Source organism: Otolemur garnettii, unplaced genomic scaffold (genome assembly GCF_000181295.1).
Source record: "Otolemur garnettii isolate 467f Iridium unplaced genomic scaffold, OtoGar3 scaffold00302, whole genome shotgun sequence".
In the NCBI taxonomy this organism is placed as follows: Eukaryota; Metazoa; Chordata; class Mammalia; order Primates; family Galagidae; genus Otolemur; species Otolemur garnettii.
In genome coordinates, this window is record NW_003852697.1 from 429665 (window position 1) to 450571 (window position 20907).

The following is a 20907-nucleotide window of genomic DNA, read 5'->3' on the forward strand; positions in this document are numbered from 1 at the left end:
TTTTTTTTTTTTTTTTTTAGTAGAGACGGGTCTCACTCTTGCTCAGGTTAGTCTGAAACTCCTAAACCCAAGGGATCCTCCTGACTTGGCCTCCCACAGTGCTAGGATTACAGACCACTGCCACTGGACAACTTTGTTTTTCTTTTTTTTTTTTTTTAAGACAGAGCCTCAAGCTGTCTCCCTGGGTAGAGTGCTGTGGCATCACAGCTCACAGCAACCTCCAACTCCTAGGCTCAAGTGAGTCTCCTGCCTCAGCCTCCCAAGTAGCTGGGACCACAGACGCCCAGCTATTTTTTGGTTGCAGCTGTCGTTGTTTGGCGGGCCCGGGCTGGAATCGAACCTGCCACCTTAGGTGTATGTGGCTGGCGCCTTAGCCACTTAAGCCACAGGCGCCGAGCCAACTTTGTTTTTCTTAACCAATCCTTTAAACATTCCTGCAGGATATATTAGCCTGATTTGGAGAGGTGGGGTACTGTTGCTGGCTCTGGGTTGATTGTAGCCTCTGCCCCCACAGGACGTGAGCCTTCACTTCGTGCTCTGGGGCTGTCTGCACGTCTACCAGCGCATGATTGACAAGGCGGAGGATGTGTGCCTGTTTGTAGCACAGCCTGGGGAGTTGGTGGGGCAGCTGGCTGTGCTCACTGGTGAACCCCTCATCTTCACCCTGCGTGCCCAAAGAGATTGCACCTTCCTGCGGATCTCCAAGTCAGATTTCTATGAGTAAGTTCGACTGGGCCTAAAGTTAAGATAGAGGTGGTATTCAGATAACCCCCAACACAGCTCCACTTGGCCATGGGAAAAAGCCAGGACTCCGTCCCTTGATTCCATCCCTAGAGGAGCAGAAGAGAACCCCTAGATGTATTCCCACTCCTTCAAAGGGCAATTTCGAGCCCTTCCTGTTTCACACCCGAGTCATCACCCACTATCTGTACTCCTGTGGGTTGTTCCAGGGTGTCCCCACCAGCCCATGCACCCTACCTTTTCATTCACAGAATCATGCGCGCACAGCCCAGTGTGGTGCTGAGTGCAGCGCACACAGTGGCTGCCAGGATGTCGCCCTTCGTGCGCCAGATGGACTTCGCCATCGACTGGACAGCGGTGGAGGCGGGCCGTGCGCTTTACAGGTACAGCCCCCACTCCCACTTCATAGCTCAGGCCCTTCCAAGACAAGCCCCTAGCCTTGCCTGACCTCCTACCCCTACTCTAGGCAGGGTGACCGCTCTGACTGCACCTATATCGTGCTCAATGGGCGGCTGCGCAGTGTTATCCAGCGCGGCACTGGCAAGAAGGAGCTGGTGGGCGAGTATGGTCGCGGGGACCTCATCGGTGTGGTAAGCACCCACCTGCTGACCTCTGACCTCAGCCAGTTCACTTCCCCCCAGCTCCTTTCTAAGGGAAAGAGCCGAAGTGGGGGAGGCAACCTCTTGGAGTGTTGATCCCACTCCACCCCTGACCTCTTTTCATCAGAAGGGGATCCCTGCTCCTATCTCCGGAGTCCTAATAAATAGCGAGTGAGGCTTGGTTCCCTCTACCTTCATCTGGGGGACCCCCTACATTGGACAATAAAGCCCCCTCTCTGCACCCACTGTCTTTCCCCCTCCAGGCCCTCCTGGCCCAAGCAACCTAATCAACCCAGTCGTGCATGTTGCCCCACAGGTGGAGGCGCTGACCCGGCAGCCGCGAGCAACCACGGTGCACGCAGTGCGTGACACAGAGCTGGCCAAACTCCCTGAAGGCACCTTGGGCCACATCAAACGTCGGTACCCGCAGGTGAGGCTTGATGTAGACAGGGTGAAAGGGAATGGAAGAGGGGCGTGGCCAAATAAGGAGGGGCCTTAAGTGAGGGAGGGGTTCTTTTTATTTTTTTAGAGACAGAGTCTTACTTTGTTGTCCTCGGTAGAGTACTGTGACGTCACAGCTCACAGCCACCTCCAACTCCTGGGCTTAGGCGATTCTCCTACCTCAGCCTCCCAAGTAGCTGGGACTACAGGCACCTGCCATAACACCCGGCTGTTTTTTGTTGCAGTTTGGCTGGGACTGGATTTGAATCCGCCACCCTCGGTATATGGGGCCAGCGCCCTACTAACTGAGCCACAGGCGCTGCCCCGAGGGTAGGGCTCTTGGGGTGGGGCCCAAGTAAGGAGGACCCAGAACCCCCAGTAGGGGAGGGAAAGGTGAGACGCGCATAGTCGCTCCGTCACTCTCACTGGATTGCCGGCTCCAACTTTCCTAGGTTGTGACTCGCCTCATCCACCTGCTGAGCCAAAAAATTTTAGGGAATTTGCAGCAGCTGCAAGGACCCTTCCCAGGTGAGAGTTGGCCGGGGTGTGCTGGGGACTGTAGTCCAGCGCTCAGAGCATGCTGGGAGGTAGAACTGTAGTCCAGAGCCCAGAACTTGCTGGGCGGTCCAAAGGCCCTGTGCCCAAGGGCATGCTGGGAAATGCAGTTCGATGTATAAGTCAAACTGGGCAGGGTTGAACCCGGAAGTGGGGATTGAGGTCTGGTGCATGCTGGAGGATGGTGTTCAGGTTTCAGTACATACTGGGAAACAAGAGTCCTAGTCCTATGTGTGCTTGTTAAGGGAATGGGAAGTAAATCAGCCCTGCTGGGGTACAGAACCTTAAGTGGTGCGGTTGGCCCAGGTGTTAGGGCTTGCTAGGGGAGTCCGCTTCCTGAACATTTTGAGAAAGAGAATCCTAGATCAAAATGTGATGGGACATGGAATCCGTGGAGTATGTTCAAGGCTCTGGGCACGTTCAGAAGTAGCTTCTAAAGTTACTGGGCAGGCCCAGTGTGCGGTTTCTGTGAACCGATGCAGAAGGAGAAGTGGAGTCCGGTTCAAGGGTCTGCTGAAATGTGGGCCTAGGGTTCTACATTGTGGTGACCGGATTCTGGGCCAGCCTGATAACCTCCTCTTTTGTCTCAGGACTTCTGTCCTGTTGGCCCTGACACCTGAGTCCCTGGGATGGGGGCTGGGTGGTGGCAAGGAAGACATTTAAAAAATATGAAGAAAGAGCACAATGTCAGGTTCTCTGTGCAGCTGTATCGTAGCCAATGAGGTTTATCTGAGGCATGATTATTGCTAACTGAATATTTTCCCAATACTCTGCCATGATGATTTGAAATATAGTCAGTATTAATCTCTATGGAGACTAAAAAAAAAGGTATAATGTCAAAAGTTGATAAGTACTATGAAGAAAATAAAGAGGATTATCCATGGAGCACGACTAGCAGAGGGAGAAAGGTTTTTCTGGTTTTTTTGGCCAGGGCTGGGTTTGAACCCACCACCTCCAGCATAAGGGGCCAGCGCCCTACCCTTTTGAGCCACAGGCACCACCCAAGAAAGGCTTTTCTGAAGACAGAAAGTTTCTGAGCTAAAACTTAACAAATGAGATTAGTCCAGACATGGAAGAGGAGTACAAAGGCACTGCACACAGGGTTGGATGGTTTTGAAGCTCTGGAAAAAGGAAAATGATTGAGGGGGAGAGATGGAAGTAGGGACAAGCCATATAGGCGCTGGGATCCATGGAAAGACATTTGAGCTTAAGAGACGGGTTTGGGCTAACTAGGAGCAACAGGAAGTCCAGGCAACAGATGGGAGGTAACAGTTTGGTCTAGGCCAGGAGTGAACTGATACAGGAGAAGTGGAGTTGGGTTCAAGGGTCTGCCAAAATGTAGGCCTTCAAACTTTTTAAACAGGGGGCCAGTTCACTGTCCCTCAGACTGTTGGAGGCCCAGACTGCAGGCCCCAAGACGAGTCAGCTGCTAAGCAGGACAGGCAGTGGCGGCAAAAACACCCAGCAGGCCAGATAAATGTCCTCGGTGGGCTGCATGTGGCCCGCAGGCCATAGTTTGAGGACTCCTGGTCTAGGCTATTAGTAGAGGGGCTAAGAAGCAACAAATGAATCAAAAGTATGTTCATATACACTTAGGTCAGACCCCTTTCTTGGACAAAGGAACCAAGGTCACAATGGGACGCGTGCACCAGTCAACTGGTCTGTGGAAACACAGTGCATTTGAGTGGTTGTGGAATTGTGTGATAGATCCCACTGAGGAGATTGGGGCCCAAAGTGGAGGTTGGGCGACCGAATTTTTTTTTTTTTTGAGACAATTTCTCAATCTGTTGCCGCAGGCTAAAGTGTCATAGCATCAGCCTAGCTCACAGCAACCTCAAACTCCTAGGCTCAAGTGATCCTCCTGCCTTAGCCTCTTGAGTAACTGGGACTACAGGTGCTCACCATGATACCTGGCTAATTTTTCTGTTCTTAGTGGAGACAGGGTCTTGCTCTTGCTCAGGCTGGTCTTGAACTCCTGAGTACAAGCAATCTTCCTGCCTCAGACTCTCAGAATGCTAAGATTACAGGCATGAGCCACCATGACCAGCCAGGACAACCAAATTTTAACAAGAAAGGGGATAATAGGTGGGGCTGTATGTCTAGGACTAGAGTTGTGGCCTTCAGTATGCCATCATCAAGTCTGGGGGTAGCCAAGGTCTGTAGTCTAGGGAAAGAGGGTTAGGGATTTTGGAGGAGAGTGTTCACCTCTCCAATCACAGAGCTGCTCAGTAAATCTCATATCTTGGGGTCTCAGCAGGCTCGGGGCTTGGTGTCCCACCACACTCAGAACTCACCAACCCCGCCAGCAACCTGGCAACAGTGGCAGTCCTGCCTGTGTGTGCTGAGGTGCCCATGGTGGCCTTCACATTGGAGCTGCAACATGCTTTGCAAGCCATCGGTCAGTGGAGGGAAGGGGCATGGGTGAGGGCTGGACATTGGTCACTGGGGTTGGTCAGGGCATGGGTCAGTGAACGGATGTGCCTGGGTGGTCAGTAGGAAGGGGTAGACCAGGGCCACAGGGGTGGAGTGAAGGGTATTCTCTTCTAGGAGGGCCCCCAACCCTGCTGCCAGTGTTCTCAACCTCGGTTCCTCATCCACCCCTAGGTCCCACACTCCTCCTCAACAGTGACATCATCCGAGCGCGCCTGGGGGCCTCCGCGCTGGATAGGTGTGTGTGTGTATGTGTGTGGCTCCTGGAGTGGAGCAAGGAGCGTAGGGGGTGGGCTTGGAGACCTAGAGATTTTTAGATTTATGTTCAAGTGCTAGGTTTCAAACCAAGGAACATGTGTCCCACCCTTAGGTCAAAGGAGGGGACATGAATCTGCACCCCTAGAGCACTGGCTTGCAGGGAGGAGGGGGTTGGGGAGGCTGGGTGTTTAAGCTCCTTCCAGCAATGGAGCTGTGTGGTCTCTGGGGGCGCATGGCGTCAGACCGCCCTAGGATGATATTTTCCTCATCTTACCCCAGCATTCAAGAGTTCCGGCTGTCAGGGTGGCTGGCCCAGCAGGAGGACGCTCACCGCATAGTGCTCTACCAAACGGACGCATCGCTGACACCCTGGACTGTGCGCTGCCTACGCCAGGCTGACTGCATCCTTATTGTGGGCCTGGGTGACCAGGAGCCCACTCTTGGCCAGGTACGGAAGCCCTCCGGAGTGACAGCACCCCCAGGATTCTGTTTCTTGCCCTGCGGTGCCAACACCAGGCCACATGCACCCTCACCGTGGGGGCAGACGACCAGAGACCTAAGCTTGGCCAGGTAGTGATAGGGGGGCGAGTGACCTCTGCTTCGCATCTTTCACAGCTGGAACAGATGCTGGAAAACACGGCCGTGCGCGCACTCAAGCAGCTAGTCCTGCTGCACCGTGAGGAGGGTCCAGGTCCTACTCGTACTGTGGAGTGGCTGAACATGCGCAGCTGGTGCTCAGGCCACCTGCACCTGCGCTGCCCTCGCCGCCTCTTCTCTCGCCGCAGCCCTGCCAAGCTGGTGAGGGACGGGGCTTGGAGGGGGTTGGAGGAGGTCCGGCCCCCACTTCTAGGGCTGTGGGCTACTGGGGGTGTGGAATAGGGAAGGGGGCGAGGCCTGGAAAACCTGCGGGGGATGGGGGAGCCCACTAGGCCCCACCTGCATCCTCTTGGGTTCTGCCCTCTTTCCCTCCATGCCAGCACGAGCTCTACGAGAAGGTTTTCTCCAGGCGTGCGGATCGGCACAGCGACTTTTCCCGCTTGGCGCGGGTGCTCACGGGAAACACTATAGCTCTGGTGCTGGGCGGGGGCGGAGCCAGGTAAGGGCGGGTCCAGTACTGGGCTGTGGCTGGGTGTGTTCTGTGAGACTGGGCCTGAGTGTCCGAAGGGTGGAGCTTATTCTAGGGCAAAGACACCAGAGAGAGCACTACCAGTTCTGTCAGGGGCGGGGCTTGGTGGAGAAGGGCCTCCGGTACGTTGGGACCTGGATGCCCGAGGGGCAGAGCTCGCTCCCTAGAAAGATCCCATGACTGCGGCTGACCTCTTGTTCCTTGGCTGTGTGAGGAGGTAGAAGAAAAGGAGCTCCTGAGAGTGGTTCCCAGTAGATTCCTAGCCATACACTGGGTCCCCTTTTTCCTGCAGGGGCTGCTCTCATATCGGGGTAGTAAAGGCATTAGAGGAGGCAGGGGTCCCCGTGGACCTGGTGGGCGGCACATCCATCGGCTCCTTCATCGGGGCCCTGTATGCGGAAGAGCGCAGCGCCAGCCGCACCAAGCAGCGGGCCCGGGAGTGGGCTAAGGTGTGTATTGGGGGAAGGGGTCGCAGAACCCCAGAAGCACGATGACTTCACTATCACCTGATTCCCCGGGCCACTGGGCTCATAGTGATCCTTTCTAATGTAATCTGTGAACTGCCTGCCCAGACCTTTCTATATATGCCCTGGGGACCTTGGGTGATTCTTGTGGGACTTCCTGGCTAGTGACCCTAATCCTACCACTTAGAGCAACTAGGTCCTTTAGTAACCCTCTTGGTAGTGGCCCTGGGTGACCACATCATCCTGAAATGCTCCTTGCTTGCCCCACTTTGGTGATCCCTCTTTGACCCCGAGTGACTTCTGTTTGCCTCGACCTGACCCCCTGTCCCTAGAGTATGACTTCGGTGATGGAGCCTGTGTTGGATCTCACATATCCTGTCACCTCCATGTTTACTGGCTCAGCCTTCAACCGCAGCATCCACCGTGTCTTCCAGGATAAGCAGATTGAGGTGCGACCACCTCCCTGACCCCACCCTTGTCCCACCTGTGCCCACAGTCCATACTCTTTCCCCACCTTGGTTCTTGTCCCCTTAGGACCTGTGGCTACCATATTTCAATGTGACTACAGACATCACGGCTTCAGCCATGCGTGTCCACAAAGATGGTGGGTGTCCCCACCCAGCCCTGTAACTAACCGCCAAGGCCATGTGGGGACTTGTAGGGGGAAGCTTTGGGAAGGGCAGCTGAGCTTCTGGAACGTTGATAACACAAGTGACCATCCACCCTGGCCCGATCGCCTTCCACTAACCGTCTCCCACTAATGCCCCAGTGGCCCCAGGTATGTCTGTGCTCAGGGGTAGGGAGCTAGGAGTTGTGTTGGGTGCCTCACCCCCTCATGCCATCCCTATAGGCTGTGTGTGGCGTTATGTCTGGGCCAGTGCCTCCTACTGCCCCTATCTGCCCCCGCTCTGCAACCCCAAGGACGGGCACTTGCTGGTGGATGGGTGCTACGTTAACAACGTGCCAGGTCAGCAAGCCCTTTGGGCTGGCCAGGCCTCCAAGCGTGTCTGAATGTGTCTGTGCATGTCTGTGTCTGTGTGTCCCACCGGGCAGGCTCCCTGTGGCGGTATGTGCGTGCCAGCATGACGCTCTCAGGCTACCTGCCCCCACTGTGCGACCCAAAGGATGGGCACCTTCTCATGGACGGTGGCTACATCAACAACCTGCCAGGCAAGTGGCTGCATACACATACCTGTGGAGACTAACACCCACAGACACATGCCCAGACAGGCACACACAGACTCAGGCCACCTATGCAGGGGTGTATATGCACACACAGACATGCTCACATGCAGTCTGTGCGGTTGAAAGGTATATCCACCTGCTTGTGTGCTGTTAGATATAAGTGGATACACACGAGAGGGGCCAGTGCACAGCCACACATGGATGCACTGAAGAACATGTAAGTCAAATGGGAGGGTTTCATGTGTGCACACCAGGTACTCGTGCAAATGCATTCTCTCAGGTGCTCGTGTGCTGGGTGGGGCATGTGTGTACGAGCACATACTCAGACACATGTGCACAGACAAATGTATTGACAAAACAGGGCATTTGTCTGCACTTGCCATTCTATCCACACCTATCCAACACATCTCAAACATGCAAGCTTATGTACATGCTGATAGGATGGGGCGCCTATGTGACCAAATTAAGGTGCGCCTTCTGCCTTCTTGTGCACATGTGAGAGGTAGGTCAGTATGCAACTTAAAACTTCACGCCCCAGGAGCATGCATGCTCACACAGACATGTACAATAGCTGCACACACACTCATGGTCCCATAGATAGGAGCCGGCAAACCATGGCCTACAGGCCAAATCCATCCTTCTACTTGATTTTATAGATAAAGTTCTATCACAATGTAGCCACACATGATCATTGACATACCATCTGGCTGCTTGTGTGCTACAGCAACAGAGTTGAGTCACTAGGATCAAGACCAAGTGGCCCATAACACCAAAATTTTCTTTCAGACCCTTGGTGGACAGTTCCTAATTCCTTCCATTGCCACAGGTTCTTTGTATAGATAAATGTATGACATGACCACACACATGTGAGCTGGTTTGTGCAAGCCCACAGGCATACTCAGACTCACAAGGAAGCGTGTACAGACATGGGCCTAGGTACAAGCAATCTGTAACAAACACATATGAGCCCAGGCATGTCTGCAGAGACTCAGACTACCCAGAGATACATGTGCTCACAGACACACAACCTCCCAGGGCCTTGGACAGAGAGACTCAAGCAGGCACACACATACATGTGGATGTGAGGACAGGGATCCAAAGACACAAACAGGCTCTGAGGGTACAGATGCAAAGGCTGATGGAGATCTGGATGTCTTCTTGGACTGGGCCTGGCTACAGAACACTGTCTTGCAAAAGGACCCTCCCAGACATACCATCCTCCCTTGCTTACCCTCTCTGTCCTGCTTCCTTAATTTCCTCCCATCTCGGCTCTTTGCTCTCTTTCCCTCATCTCAGCCACAAGGTCTCTTTATATATCTGGATTTTCTCTTTTCATGTCTCTGACCCTGGTGTCTCTTTCTCTCACTGTCTCTACTCTGTCTCTTTCTCCTTCCACATCTCTCATATCCAGCATCCTAATCTTTTCCCCCCAGTTACTCTGTCTCTCAGTTCCTGGTTTCCCAGACCTCAAAACTCCCAACACCTGACCCCACCCCCTTGATTTTGTTTGCATGTATGGGTTTCTTTTCCCATGGTCACGTGCATAGTGGTATTTGTGGGACTCAGTTGAACATCCTCAGCCCTCGGCCCTGTTGAGGGATCAGCCCACTGACCCTCCCGCCTTGCCCCACAGCGGACATTGCCCGCAGCATGGGTGCCAAAACAGTCCTTGCCATCGATGTGGGGAGCCAGGATGAAACAGACCTTAGCACCTACGGGGACAGCTTGTCTGGCTGGTGGCTGCTATGGAAGCGGCTAAACCCCTGGGCCGACAAGGTGAAGGTTCCAGACATGGCAGAGATCCAGTCCCGTTTGGCCTATGTGTCCTGTGTGCGGCAGCTGGAGGTTGTCAAATCCAGCTCCTACTGCGAGTACCTGCGCCCACCTATTGACTGTTTCAAGACCATGGACTTCGGGAAGTTCGACCAGATCTATGTGAGCGGGTAGAGGCGACATGGTGTGCCCCACAAATCTTCATAACTTAAAGCCTAGAGCAGTGTAAGGGGCAGGATTCTAGGGCTTCACCTGGAATTGGTGGGAAACAGATCTGTGATCAATTAGTGATATCTGCAATGGGTGTGGCAAGGGAATGTGCCTGCACCTATACTATCTGTACGCTGAGTTTCTGTAATATGTGAAGCACTGCGTGTTGATTTTTAATGCCATTTCTGCATTGGTGGGAATGAGAGCAGTGATCAATTAGTCATGTCTGCCACAGGTCTGGGAGAGTAGCAGTGTGTGTATCTTGTGCCACTGACCCTGAAAACATGTGTCTTAGCCCATGACAACTGAAATTGATCAGTAGCTGCTGCCTAGAAGCCCTGAGTCTGAGTAAACAAGGTCTGATGTTCTTTCTGGATTCACTAAGGGAGTGTGTGATGATGGATTAGTGATGTTTGCTATGAACCTGGGACTGGTCAATAATATAGATGTACTACATATTAACAGAACTCTAAATAATCTGGCACTACACTTTATGCTGTTTAGTACTCAACACCCTGTATGGGGCTGAGTGGGGAAGAATGTAAAAATTGATCAGAAATGTCTGGCAGGGGCACAGACAGTCAGTGGAGGCAAATGTGCCGTATGTGTGTGGCTGTCTAAAATAGATTTAGTCTAAAATGCCAGTTCCCCCTAGAGTGCCAGGTTTGTGAGGGATGAGAGAAGGGGCAGACAGCACGGGGATAAGAAGAGAGGGATTGCAGGCATAGCCCCTTTGCTTCCTACAGGATGTGGGCTACCAGTATGGGAAGGCTGTGTTTGGAGGTTGGAGCCGGGGCGATGTCATCGAGAAAATGCTCACAGACCGGCGGTCTGCGGACCTTAATGAGAGCCGCCGTGCAGACGTAAGCCTGTGACACACCCACATCAGGGATCCAGACTTTGAGGCCCCTCAGAGTCTTCCCCCTAACCTCAGCTGACCCCACATATTCCTGGGTTCACTGAGCTCCCCAGACACTCCAGTGCCCTGCAGGCCCTCTGAGAGCCTCACCAATGCTTCTTCATAGGTACTTGCTTTCCCAACTTCTGGCTTCACCGACTTGGCAGAGATTGTGTCCCGGATCGAGCCTCCCACAAGCTATGTCTCCGATGGTTGTGCTGATGGTGAGAAGGCCAAGGGGACACCCCTAGGAGGGTGGGGCACAGTTAGATGTTGTCAGACCAGCCTGGATCTCTTCACCTGTGCCCTCCTCCCCCAATTCCAGGGGAGGAATCAGATTGTCTGACAGAGTACGAGGAGGATGCAGGACCAGACTGCTCCAGAGATGAAGGGGGCTCCCCTGAGGGTGCAAGCCCTAGCACTGCCTCTGAGATGGTGAGGGTGGTTGGGCCCTTGAGGTCCATGAGTGCAGTAGGAGGGGCTGTGCCTGAGACCTTGTGGGATGGGTGCTGGCTGACATGTGTGCAGTGAGATGTCCCGTGTGGGGTGACACGTGTGTGGTCTATTCCTGCAGGAGGAGGAGAAGGCGATTCTCCGGCAGCGGCGCTGTGTGCCCCAGGATCTGCCCAGCTCAATCTCAGACACCTAAGGGCCTCACCAGGGTTTCCTCTGCCCCCCACCCCTGGACTGGGCTGGGGTTGGGCCCTGTGGGGCAGCTTGCTACACCTCCTCCTGCTGCTATGCCTGCAGCCCCTTGGGTCCTCCTTGGACTTCTGAGCCCAGGGACCACACTGCACTGACCTGCCCTGGAGGGTGGGGGAGCAGCACTGCACTGATGACTCTTGACCAGTCACCTCCCCAATAAACTGTCACCTCTTAGAAGTGGCCTTGTATCATATTTGGGTTGAGAGACCCACCTCCTGTGCTCAGGACTGGGGTCTGAAACGGCCTTGAGTTTGTCTTCACCCACAGGGAATGCTATCCTGGAATTCACACTCAGTGCTGGGTCCAGGCCACAAGGACTCCAAATACCATGTGCTACCCCCAGGGACCTATAGGTGGTTCTGGGGCTCCATTGTGGAATCCTGCACTGTCCTACAGCCTCTACCCCGAGGTAGCCCTACTGTGCATAGGTGCTCCATGTTCCACATTTGATGTGTGTTCCTACTGCGTGTGCCACTGATTCTGATTCCTAAGGGACAGACCCTCTCCAAAGATACACACACAGTTATTCATGAGGCTCAAGAACTTTCTCCCAGGCATTTGCCCCTACTGTGTACTCAGCTGAGGTCATGCAGAGTGGGCCAGGCCCCACTGTCCCCACTCACTGTTCTTGCTATTGGTTCAGAGCTTAGAATGTGTGTCCAGGCTGCCTGGGGTGAAATTCCCACCTAGCCACTTACAGGTGGCCATGGGCAGGTTACTTAACCTCTCTGAACCTCAGTCACTTCACCTGTGAAGTGGGGAATGATTGTATGTGTCTCTTTTATGAAGCTCTAAGCTGGGCCCAGGCCCTCGAGGCTCCCACTCAGTGCCCCCCACTGCATGCTGTGCCCAGAGTGCAAGCCATAGCCAAGGAGTGTCTTGAGGGCAGTGGGGAGCCTTCGAAGGCTTTTTTTTTAGTGATGTGTATATGTTTTAATTATAAAATAAACATAACAAAGTTTACCATTTTAACCATTTTTTTAAAGTATCTTATTTTAGATTTTTTTCTGTTTGTTTTTTGTAGGTTGCTTTTTTTTTTTTTTTTTTTTTGGCCGGGGCTGGGTTTGAACCCACTACCTCTGGCATATGGGGCCAGTGCCTTACTCCTTTGAGCCACAGGTGCTGCCCCATTTTAACCATTTTTAAGTGTACATATTAGTGTCATTAAGCACACTCACAGTGCTGGCAACCATCACCACCCTTCATCTCCAAGACTCTCACCCAGACTGAAATTCTGTCCCCAGGAAACACTAACTCCCCCTCACCTCTCCAGGCCCTAGCACCCACCATTCTACTTTGAATCTGGACACTCTAGGGACCTTATATGAGAGGGATCACACAGAATTTGTCCTTTTGGACTGGCTTATTTCAGTGAGCATGATGCCCTCAAGATCCAGGCCCCTTGTAGCCTGTGTCAAAATCATTTTCTTTTTTTTTTGTTTTTGAGACAGAGCCTCAAGCTGTCCCCCTGGGTAGAGTGCTGTGGCATCATAGCTCACAGCAACCTCCAACTCCTGGGCTCAAGCAAGTCTCCTGCCTCAGCCTCCCAAGTAGTTGGGACTACAGGCACCCGCCACAACACCTGGCCATTTTTTGATTGCAGCTGTCATTGTTGTTTGGCGGACTCGGGCTGGATTCCAACCCGCCACCTTAGGTGTATGTGGCTAGCACCTTAGCCACCTGAGCCACAGGCTCTGAGCCAGAATCATTTTCTTTTTACAGCTGAATACTATTCCATTGTGTGGAAGAAATTGTGATCCATTCAACTGTCAATGGGCACTTGGGTTGCCTCCTTCTACATTTGGGCTATTGTGATTCATGCTGCTATTAACAGTGACATACAAGTATCTTTTAGGGTCCCCGCTTTCAATTTCTTTAGGTACATGCCCAGGAGTGGGGTTAGTAGGCCATATGGTAATTTTCTGTTGAATGAAGGGACTGCCACACTTCCACAACAGCTGCACTGTCACATTCTGTCCTCCAGGGCTGTCAGCACCATAGACAGTGCAGGCACTGTCCGGGGTTCCCTTTCTGCTCCCTGCAAACCCCCAGTATCCCTGTCCCCTCCAGATCTCTGGATTTGGGGGAGGGGTTGGCAGGAGCACATTAAGCTGAAAGTTCAGCCCAGGATTTGCCACCTCCATCCTAACTTGCTTCCATTCCACCCTCTCACGGAGCTCCAGTTGCACCATCATTCTGTTCTCCAAATTCTCCACTGATTCCTGGTTTGGAGCCCTTGCACCTTATACTCCATGTAGCTGAATAAGTCTGTCCTCAAATGTCACCTCTTCAGACTGTCCAAAGCTACTGTCTAAAGTAGTTCCTGCCCCCACTGTTCCCCCCCCTTCTCATCTTTAAGGCACTTCACTACTGTCAGTTGCTTCACTATTTTTTTACTTAACGTTTCATCTGTCTCTACAACACATGCTCAGATGTAATAAGTTCCATCATTGGAACAGCCTTATATTTAAGAGTGCCTGGCTCCCAGTAGGTGCTTAATAACTGTTTATTGAATGGTATCCAGCTTTGAGGACAAAGCAAAACTCCCTGAGATGTCTCCCACTCTCTAGGAGTCTTGAAACAACCCCCTCAAAAAACCCACATAATTTCCCTTTTCCCTTAAGCACATATTAACACCACCACCAGCCAGGCACCATGGCTCACCCATGTCATCCCAGCACTTTGGAAGGCTAAGGCAGGAAGATTGCTTGAGAACTGGAATTTGCAACCAGCCTGGTCAACATAGTGAGACCCCATCTGTATAAAAAATAAATAAATAAGGAAAAATTAACCATATGTGTGGTAGCATGATCCTGTAGCCCCAGATACTCAGAAGGCTGAGGCAGGAGGATTGCTTGAGCCTGGGAGTTTGAGGCTGCTGTGAACTGATTCGTGCCACAGCACTCCAGCCCAGGCAACAAGAGTAAGACCCTATCTTTTTAAATTTTTATTTATTTATTTTTATTTTTTTGAGATAGAGCCTCAAGCTGTCCCCCTAGGTACAGTGCTGTGGCATCACAGCTTACAGCAACCTCCAACTTCTGGGCTCAAACAAGTCTCCTGCCTCAGCCTCCCAAGTATCTGGGACCACAGGCCACAATGCCTGGCTATTTTTTTTTTTTTTTTAGGCTGAGCCATCGTTGTTTGGTGGGCCCAGGCTAGATTCAAACCCGCCACCTTAGGTGTATGTGGCTGGCGCCTTAGCCACTTGAGCCACAGGCGCCGAGCCATAAGACCCTATCTTAACCACCCCCCAACAAAATCCACTATCAACAATAACAGTAACATCTGTGGAGGGAATGAAGCCTGTGTGAGCTGCATCGTGTCCCCACTCCCTCAAGTTCAAATGCTGATGTTCTACTCCAACATACCTAGAATGTGGGTGTATTTGGAGACAGGGTCTTTAAAGAGGTCACTAAGTTAAAATGAAATTGTTAGGGTGGGTCTTATTCTAATAGAACTGTGTCCATATAAAAAGGGGGATTTTTTTCTTTTTTGAGGCAGGGTCTTACTCTGTTGCCCTGGGGAGAGGGCTGTAGCATCATAGTTCACAGCAACCTCAAACTCATGGACCCCAAACATCCTCTTGCCTCAGCCTCTGGAGTAGCTGGGACTACAGGCCACCACAATGTCTGTCTAGTTTTTCTATTTTTAGTAGGGCGGTCTCACTCTTGCTCAGACTGGTCTTAAACTCCTGAGCTCAAGCAATCCACCCACCTTGGCCTCCCAGAGTGTTAGGATTGCAGGTGTGAGCCACCACTCCTAGTCAGGATTTTTTTTTTTTTTTGAGACAGGGTCTTACTGTGTTGCCCAGGCTAGAATGCAGAGGCATCATCATAGCTCACTGCAACCTCAAACTCCTGGGCTGAAGTGATTCTGATGCCTCAGCCTTCTAAGTAGCTGGGGCTACAGGTATGTACCACCACACTTGGCTATTTTTTTCTATTTTTTGTAGAGATTGGGTCTTTCTATGTTTCCTAGGCTGGTCTTGAACTCCTGGTCTCAAGCAATCCTCCCACCTTGGCTTCTGAAAGTGCTGGATGACAACTGTGAACTATGGTGCCCAGCCAGAAAGAGGGGAAATTTGCCATGATGTGGATGGATTTTGTGTATCAATTAGGATAAATTATATTATGCCACTGTAACAAATGACCCCAAAGTCTTAGGTGCCTAAAATAATACACAAGTAATTTCTCATTCCTGCTACACATCCATTGAAGATCATCTGGGGAATTTACTTGGGGCACCTTTTCCCACAACCCAGGCAATGAAGTAGTCATTATCTGGAATGTTTCAGGTAACTCTAGCCAAGGAAAAAATCTCTGAATGGCTTCATACCTACAATCAAATCATTTGACCAGGAAATCACACAGTACTTCATTGCTCATTGGCCAGGACAAGTTACACGGCCCTACCCAACTATAAAGGGTCAGGAAAGACGCTTCCCTACCATGTACTCAGAAGAGAGAGCATTGGAAATATTTGATGAATGTCAGTGTCCACTGTGGGCACCCTGTCATGGCATAAATTAAAGCAGCCGGGGCACGGATAGAAGGTACGTAAGAGGGAGGCTTCCCATATTCCAGGGAAGAGCCCTGAGTAACCTCTGTTATGGCCTTTTATTGAAGCATTATACAACGGGTGTGGGGAGCCCACATACTGGAGCTACGTGCATAATGATTGCTATGTGCTTTTTCTCCCTGGGCTTGACTACCACCCTGCTGCACCACGAAATGTCCAATGTATAATACCTGCTTGCTAACAAGCAACCGATCTTATCTCATTAATGCCTGCAGCTGCTTGAGGACTTGTCTTGGAGCAGCCAAACATCTCCATGTCCCACTCCCAGCAATTCAGGTCTTTAGTATATACACAGGTTTATGTAACTGTCATCAGGGTCAATTCTAGAAAATTTCCATCACCCGCAAAAGAAACCCCATCTCCATTCCCCTTCCACCAGCCCCTGAAAACCACTAATCTGCTCCCTATTTCCAGGATTTGCCTGGTCTAGGTATTTCATATAAATGGAGTCATACAATATATTGTCTTTTGTGTCTGGTTCATCCACATTGTAGCCTGTGTCCAGGCTTCATTCTTATTCGTGGCCAAATAGTATTCCATCGTGTGTATGGATAGATCACAATTTGTTTATCCATTCATCCTCTGAAGGGGATCTGAGTTGTTTCCACTTTTGGACTATCATGCTGATGGACTTATGTGTGCAAAATTTTGCTGGATGTATGTTTTCATTTCTCTTGGGTAGTTACCTAGTAGTGGTATTGCTAGGTCATATTGCCACTCTATGAATATGAGGTGTTTCAATGCCTTGGGGTCTGACCTCTACATGGCTCTTTCCAGAGACTGGTCTAGAAACACACAAAAAGAATGCTCTTGTGAGTTTGACCCCATGAGTCTCTAACTCCACCCATCTCAACCAGCTCCTGTGGGCTACAAGATAGGATCCCTTGACTCTGAACACAGGTCCTCACTGGGACCTCAGACTTTCTTGGCCTTGGGCTGGGCAAAGTGACTCATGTCTGTAATCCTAGCACTATGGGAGGCTGAAGTGGGAGGATCACCTAAGACCAGCAGGAGCAAGAGCGAGACCAGTCTGTACAAAAAACAGAAAAATTAGTTGGACATGGTGGCATGTGTCTATCGTCCCAGCTACTTGGGAGGATCACTTGAGCCCAGGAGTTTGAAGTTGCTGTGAACTACGATGACCCTACTACACTCTACCCAGGGTAACAGGGTGAGGCTCTGTCCCCCCCCCCCAAAAATCTTAAAAACAAACAAACAACAACAAAAAATTCTTGGTCTCAAGCTGTAGAATCAGATAGGGATAGTCTGAACAGCCCCCAAGACTCCAGTTGAGGCCCATCTCCAAGTCTGTTAATCATTAATGATGCTCATCTGTAGCAGATCGTGCATGAAGCTTGTGGAAGCGGTCACTGGTTCTTGAATTGTACACTTTGAAGAAGTAAATTTTTTAAATTTCATTTCAGGTTAATGAGAGGCTACAAACAACTAAATTACAATGTTTGCATTTGTTAGGTAGAGTCCCTCTTGTAGTTGTGTCTTGCACCCAAGAAGTGTGCTGTATACCCTTACGTTTTGCCCCTCATTAAGTGGGAGTACACGGATCCTCCCTCCTCCCTCATTCTCTTCCCCAACTTGAATTGAATTGAGTTTTTCTCTTATATGGGCTTGTATTAGATTGTTTACTGGCTTCATATCAGTATTGAGCATATTAGATACTCACTTTTTTTTTTGGTAGCCATACTGTTCTCAGATAGATACACACTTCTCCATTCTTGTTTGTGATACGTTACTAAGAAGAATGTGTTCCATCTAGGTTAATACAAAACATGTAAAGTCTCCGTCTTTTCATGGCTGAATAGTATTCCATGCTATACATAGACCACAGTTTGTTAACCCATTCCTGGGTTGATGTGCACTTAGGTTGTTTCCACATCTTGGCAATTGTAAATTGGGCTGCAGTAAACAATCTAGTGCAAATGTCCTTATGTTAAAATATTTTTTTCTTCTGGGTACAAGTAATGTAATTGCAGGATAAAATGGGTCAATAAGTAAATTGTATGGTATGTGCATTAGATCCACAGATTTTGCAGGGAACTTTTGGAAGCAGAAAACATGGTGATTTAAAGACTCAAAATTGGACTTTCCTAGCTAGGTCAGTTCTGTCCTTTGCCAACTGGGTGACCTTGGGCTTAACTTCTCCCAGACTCAAGATTTGTCACTTGTATATTCTATCTAATTATAGTCCACAACTCAAAGAGTTGTTTTGTGATTTAAATAAAATGAAACAGATCTCCCTACCGGAGGACAGGCGACCACACAGACTGGCACACACCGGCCTCCTCCCCTTCTTACATTCTGCCACCAGGGGACGATGCTGCGGAGCGTTCGGGTATTTGGCCCCGCGGTGCTGCTTTCCTTTGCTGACTGGGAGGATTCAGCGTGTGGTTGGATGGCCGGCTTCTTGCTTTTTTATCCTTTAGGATAAGCAATATTTCTTGTAGAGTAGGGGCGGGAAGGAGGCATTTTCTCATTATAAAATTATTACATGTATGCTTAAAATAAATTAAAAAAAACATATGCAACATAAAAATAAAGGCAATATATGTCCATTTGGAAATATATATTCATTAAAGCATTTGGAAAACACAGAGTATAAAAAGCAATAGTAAGTCACCCTCAGACATTAACATCGTTAATACTTTCTTCTCTATTCCCAGAGTCCAATTTCTTATTTTGCATCCAATTTAAATGTCCTAGTTTTGCTTTTATTGAAACTCAGTGCCATGAAAGAACAGAGGGACAAATCTGAGGACATGGAGACATGTTGAACAAAGACAGAAGACAACCAGAGCAACAGCCCGGAAGGAAACATCACCACATAAATTAGAGAGCAGATCAAGCCTTGTCAATGTTTATTGAATGCTTATACTATGCCAGGTGGTTTATATGGATCAAATACTTTAATCCCCAGCCATCTGAAATAAGTATTATCTCCATCTACAGAGATGCAGAGAGGTTAAGTGACTTTCCCAAAGTCACACAGCTAGGAAACCTTAGAGCTCGAATCAAGGCAGCTTACTCCTAACCTCTACATGGTTATGCCTTTTTTCTAGAGTCTGTGTCGATACCTACATTATATAAACGGGCTAGAAATATATACATCAAACAACAAACAGCAACAACAGTGTACTCGACTTTACTAGTAAACAGACAAATTTTAGTTAAATGAAACAGGGAGGTTCAGGGTCTCTAGCTCAAGCGGCTAAGGCACCAGCCACATACACCAGAGCTGGAGGGTTTGAATCCAGCCCAGGCCTGCCAAACAACAACAACTAAAGCCAAAAAATAGCCAGGCAGGCACCTGTAGTCCCAGCGACTTGGGAGCTGAGGCAAGAGAATCGCTTAAGCCCAGGGGTTGGAGTTTGCTGTGAGCTATGATGCCACAGAACCCTACACAGGGCAACAGCTTGAGGCTATGTCTCAAAAAAAAAAAAGAAAGAAAAGAAAAGAAAAGAAAAGAAAAGAAAAGAAAAGAAAAGAAAAGAAAAGAAAAGAAAAGAAAAGAAAGGTCTCTGTCAGTCTCTCTGGCTGAAGTGCAGTGGCACCATCATAGCCCACTGCAGCCTCCTGGGCTGAAGTGATCTTCCTTCCTCAGCCTCCTGAGTAGCTAGAAGTATGGTGCCCGCTGCCAGGCCTGGCTGCTTTTTAAAATTTTTTATAGAAATGAATTCTTGTTATGTTGCCCATTTCTGGCCTCAAGCAATCTTCCCAACTCAGCCTCTTGAGTTGCTGGAAATAAAGGCTTGTGCTACCACGCCCAGTGATTTTCACTCCTTAATTTGACAAATGTTAAAAATATTAACACACCAAATCTCACTGAGAATTGGTTGAATAATAAGCCTTGCCCCCACTGTTGGTCTGGGAAAGTGTAAATTAATGAACCTTTTGGAGAGGGAAATTTGACTGTCATCAAACAAAAAATTGAAAGCACATAACCTTTGGCCCAGTCAGTCGTAATGCACAAATTAATTGGTCCTCCCTAAGTGTATTTGCCTGAAGATGTGTATTCATTCATCTGCCTGAAGATGTTTTTGCAGTGATGCTGTCTCTTGTAAAAGTGAAAATTGAAAAACAGCCTCGATGACTGACAATAGAGGCATAGTTTAACAAACTAGGGCATGGCATTCTGTGGAAACACTCCACGGGCGTTAACAAGAATGAGACAGACCTACATCGACTGACATGGAAAGATCCCAGAGTATATTGCTCCATGGAAAAAAGAAGCCACATACCATTGTGCATAGTGTGATCATGCCTGTGTCCAAAAGCATCAATGATACACAAGCACGTACATGCACAGGAGGCCAGGAAGCATACTGCAAAGAGTCAGCAAGTGCTCATACTGCAAACAGTCAGCAAGTGCTCTCCTCTTCAAACATACAGCAGTCAGCAAGTGCTCTCCTCTGGAAGCATACTGCAGTCAGCAAGTGCTCACCTCTGGAAGCATACTGCAAACAGTCAGCAAGTGCTTACCTCTGGAAGCATACCGCAAACAGTCAGCAAGTGCTCACCTCTGGAAGCATACTGCAAACAGTCAGCAAGTGCTCACCTCTAGAAGCATACTGCAAACAGACACTTCTTAGGAAGAGGTGTCAGTGTGAAGAGTGTAAAGGGGAAATGTCTATGTTTTTACTTTTCTATTATTTGACCCTCTAACAATGAGATTATATCATTTTGATAATTTTTAAAGCCCTAAAATGTATCTTGTTTGTTAAATAGCTCAGTTTTTCATTCAAACATGACTCCTGACCAGGCATGGTTACTCATACCTGCAATCCTGGTGCTCTGAGAGGCCAAGGCAGATTGATCACTTGAGCTCCAGACTTAGAGTCCAGCCTGAGCAAGAGGGCGACCCCATCTCTACTAAAAATAGAAAAACTAGCTGGGCGTTGTGGTGGGCACCTGTAGTCCCAGCTACCC

General features: G+C 49.7%; 1 protein-coding gene and 1 pseudogene across 6 annotated transcripts in view; both read left to right on the plus strand.

Annotated features, from left to right (window-relative positions):
• The window catches only part of PNPLA6 (patatin like phospholipase domain containing 6), a 27443-nt gene extending 15884 nt beyond the window's left edge, over positions 1-11559 (plus strand). For 4 of the 6 annotated variants that reach the window (XM_023508974.1, XM_023508975.1, XM_003803412.3 and 1 more), the window contains 19 exons: positions 515-720; positions 993-1124; positions 1208-1331; positions 1657-1770; positions 2234-2309; positions 4591-4734; positions 4941-5004; positions 5304-5472; positions 5640-5822; positions 6002-6120; positions 6443-6599; positions 6947-7063; positions 7149-7218; positions 7668-7784; positions 9433-9734; positions 10529-10645; positions 10808-10904; positions 11006-11115; positions 11255-11559. In XM_023508974.1, the coding sequence (XP_023364742.1) occupies positions 515-720; positions 993-1124; positions 1208-1331; positions 1657-1770; positions 2234-2309; positions 4591-4734; positions 4941-5004; positions 5304-5472; positions 5640-5822; positions 6002-6120; positions 6443-6599; positions 6947-7063; positions 7149-7218; positions 7668-7784; positions 9433-9734; positions 10529-10645; positions 10808-10904; positions 11006-11115; positions 11255-11329 (2493 nt within the window). In that variant the 3' untranslated portion in view covers positions 11330-11559. The remainder of the gene's footprint in view (positions 1-514; positions 721-992; positions 1125-1207; positions 1332-1656; positions 1771-2233; positions 2310-4590; positions 4735-4940; positions 5005-5303; positions 5473-5639; positions 5823-6001; positions 6121-6442; positions 6600-6946; positions 7064-7148; positions 7219-7667; positions 7785-9432; positions 9735-10528; positions 10646-10807; positions 10905-11005; positions 11116-11254) is intronic. The other 2 variants (XM_012813794.2, XM_003803410.3) reach the window with 1 other exon arrangement.
• LOC111722654 lies at positions 3029-3152 on the plus strand (annotated as a pseudogene).
• Positions 11560-20907: the final 9348 nt, after the last annotated feature.